Source organism: Arvicola amphibius, chromosome 4 (genome assembly GCF_903992535.2).
Source record: "Arvicola amphibius chromosome 4, mArvAmp1.2, whole genome shotgun sequence".
Taxonomy (NCBI): Eukaryota; Metazoa; Chordata; class Mammalia; order Rodentia; family Cricetidae; genus Arvicola; species Arvicola amphibius.
In genome coordinates this window covers 91,893,055-91,894,919 of record NC_052050.1, presented here as the reverse complement: position 1 = coordinate 91,894,919, position 1,865 = coordinate 91,893,055, and the positions used below count along the sequence as shown (strand labels likewise).

General features: G+C 49.0%; 1 protein-coding gene across 1 annotated transcript; it reads right to left on the bottom strand.

Annotated features, from left to right (window-relative positions):
* Positions 1-377: 377 nt before the first annotated feature.
* On the bottom strand, positions 378-1,316 carry LOC119812374 (olfactory receptor 1361-like). Its single transcript, XM_038326993.1, has one exon. It carries the CDS (start codon positions 1,314-1,316, stop codon positions 378-380), a length of 939 nt encoding a protein of 312 aa, XP_038182921.1.
* Positions 1,317-1,865: the final 549 nt, after the last annotated feature.

The following is a 1,865-nucleotide window of genomic DNA, read 5'->3' as shown; positions in this document are numbered from 1 at the left end:
CCTAGCGTAGGCTGAGCCTGGGTTCCATCCCAGGAACGCAAACAACAATGAAGTTGAGCAGTGTGGGCGCAGGCCTTTAATCAGAGCATGCAGGAGGCAGCGGCCCGCTTGAACTCGGGGAGATCAAAGCCACCATGGTCTTCTAGAACCACTTCCAGGACAGATTTCAAAGTTACAGAGAAAGCCTCTCTCGGAAAAAACCAATCAAGACAGAACTAAATTGTTACACATTATTTAGTAATTCCATCTGGCACCTGGTGAATGAGAGTCACCTAACAAGAAAGAAACATTTTTTTTTTTTAGTGAGACTAACACAGTCCAGTTGCTGAATTGCACTCAACTCTGATAGGGAACAAGGAACAGTACAAATCTTCTCCTTAAACAGTAAAGGTCCTTCTGTGGACCACTTTGTAGAGAGCCCCTTTCAGGTCCCTGTTCCTCAGGCTGTAGATGAACGGGTTCAGCATGGGGGTCACCACTGTGTACAACACGGTGGCTGCCGTGTCCTTCTCAGATGAATGTGCAGATGCGGGGTTGAAATACACGGCGATGATGGTGCCGTAGAAGAGGCAGACCACAGTCAGGTGGGAGCCACACGTGGAGAAGGCTTTCCATCTTCCCCTCGGGGACGAGACTCTCAGGACAGCAGATGTAATGTGGATGTAGGAGATCAGGATGCAGACAAATGGGGTGACCGTGACAACAGTTCCCTCTGTGAGGATCATCAGCTCATTGAGGTGTGTGTCAGAGCAGGACAGTCTCAGAAGGGGAGTTGCGTCACAAAAGAAGTGGGAGATGACATTGTCCCCACAGAATGAGAGCTGAGCAATAAGCAGGGTGTGTAATAGGACATTCAGATTGGCAGTGATCCATGATCCGGCCACCATCAGGACACAGACTTTTTGTGTCATCTTTGTTGTATAGTGTAAAGGGTGGCAGATGGCCACATACCGGTCATAGGCCATCACAGCCAGCAGGAAATCATCCATGTCCACAAACACGTAAAGAAAATACAACTGTGTGAGACACCCAGAGAAGGAAATGGCCTGAGTCCCGAGTGTGTGCATGGCCAGCACCTTGGGGACAGTGGTGGAGGAGAAGCAGACATCCACGAAGGACAGGTTGCTGAGGAAGAAGTACATGGGGGTGTGCAGGCGGGAGTCTGAGCCAATGGCCAGGATGATGAGCAGGTTCCCCAGCACAGTGGCCAGGTACATGGTGAGGAAGAGCAGGAAGAGGAACCGCTGCTGCTGGGGATCTCTGGAGAGTCCCAGGAGGAGGAACTCGGAGACACTCGACTGGTTGCTGCCTCTCATTGGACTATGAGCAAGCAAAGATGATTAAATCCTCAAACTAGGGAATCCTGGTGAAGATTGGACAACTTGAATTACAGAGAAATAGGTCAGAGGATTTGGCAAAAGCACGAACCTTTTGTTCCCCGCAGTGGCTTCGCCTCTTCATTGGCACAGTGCGCAGGCTTGTGAATGGATTGTGTGTGGCGTCTCAGGAAGGATGCTGAACAGATTCTGACAGTGAGTTTCTGGTCAGCCATGTGTGCTGCTTGAACTTTCTTCCATTGTTTTCCTTTTGGATCTTTGAGACAGGGTCTCCCTGTGTTGACAAGAGTGACCTTGAACTTAGAATCCTCCTCACTGTGATTCCCGAGTTCATGGGTGACATGATCACAATGCCTGACCAGCTAATGTTTTTAAAAGCGTAATTTTAAAATTGTATTTATTTCATGTGCATTGATGTTTTGCCTGCATGAATGTCTGTGTGAAGGTATCCAATACCCAGGTACTGGAGTTAAAGACAGGTAAGACTTACCCTATGGGTGCTGGGCTAATGGACGAACAGCCAGTGCT

Coding starts and splice junctions, on each gene's coding strand:
- LOC119812374 (XM_038326993.1), bottom strand. CDS start 1,316: ATGAGAGGCAGCAACCAGTCGAGTGTCTCCGAGTTCCTCCTCCTGGGA.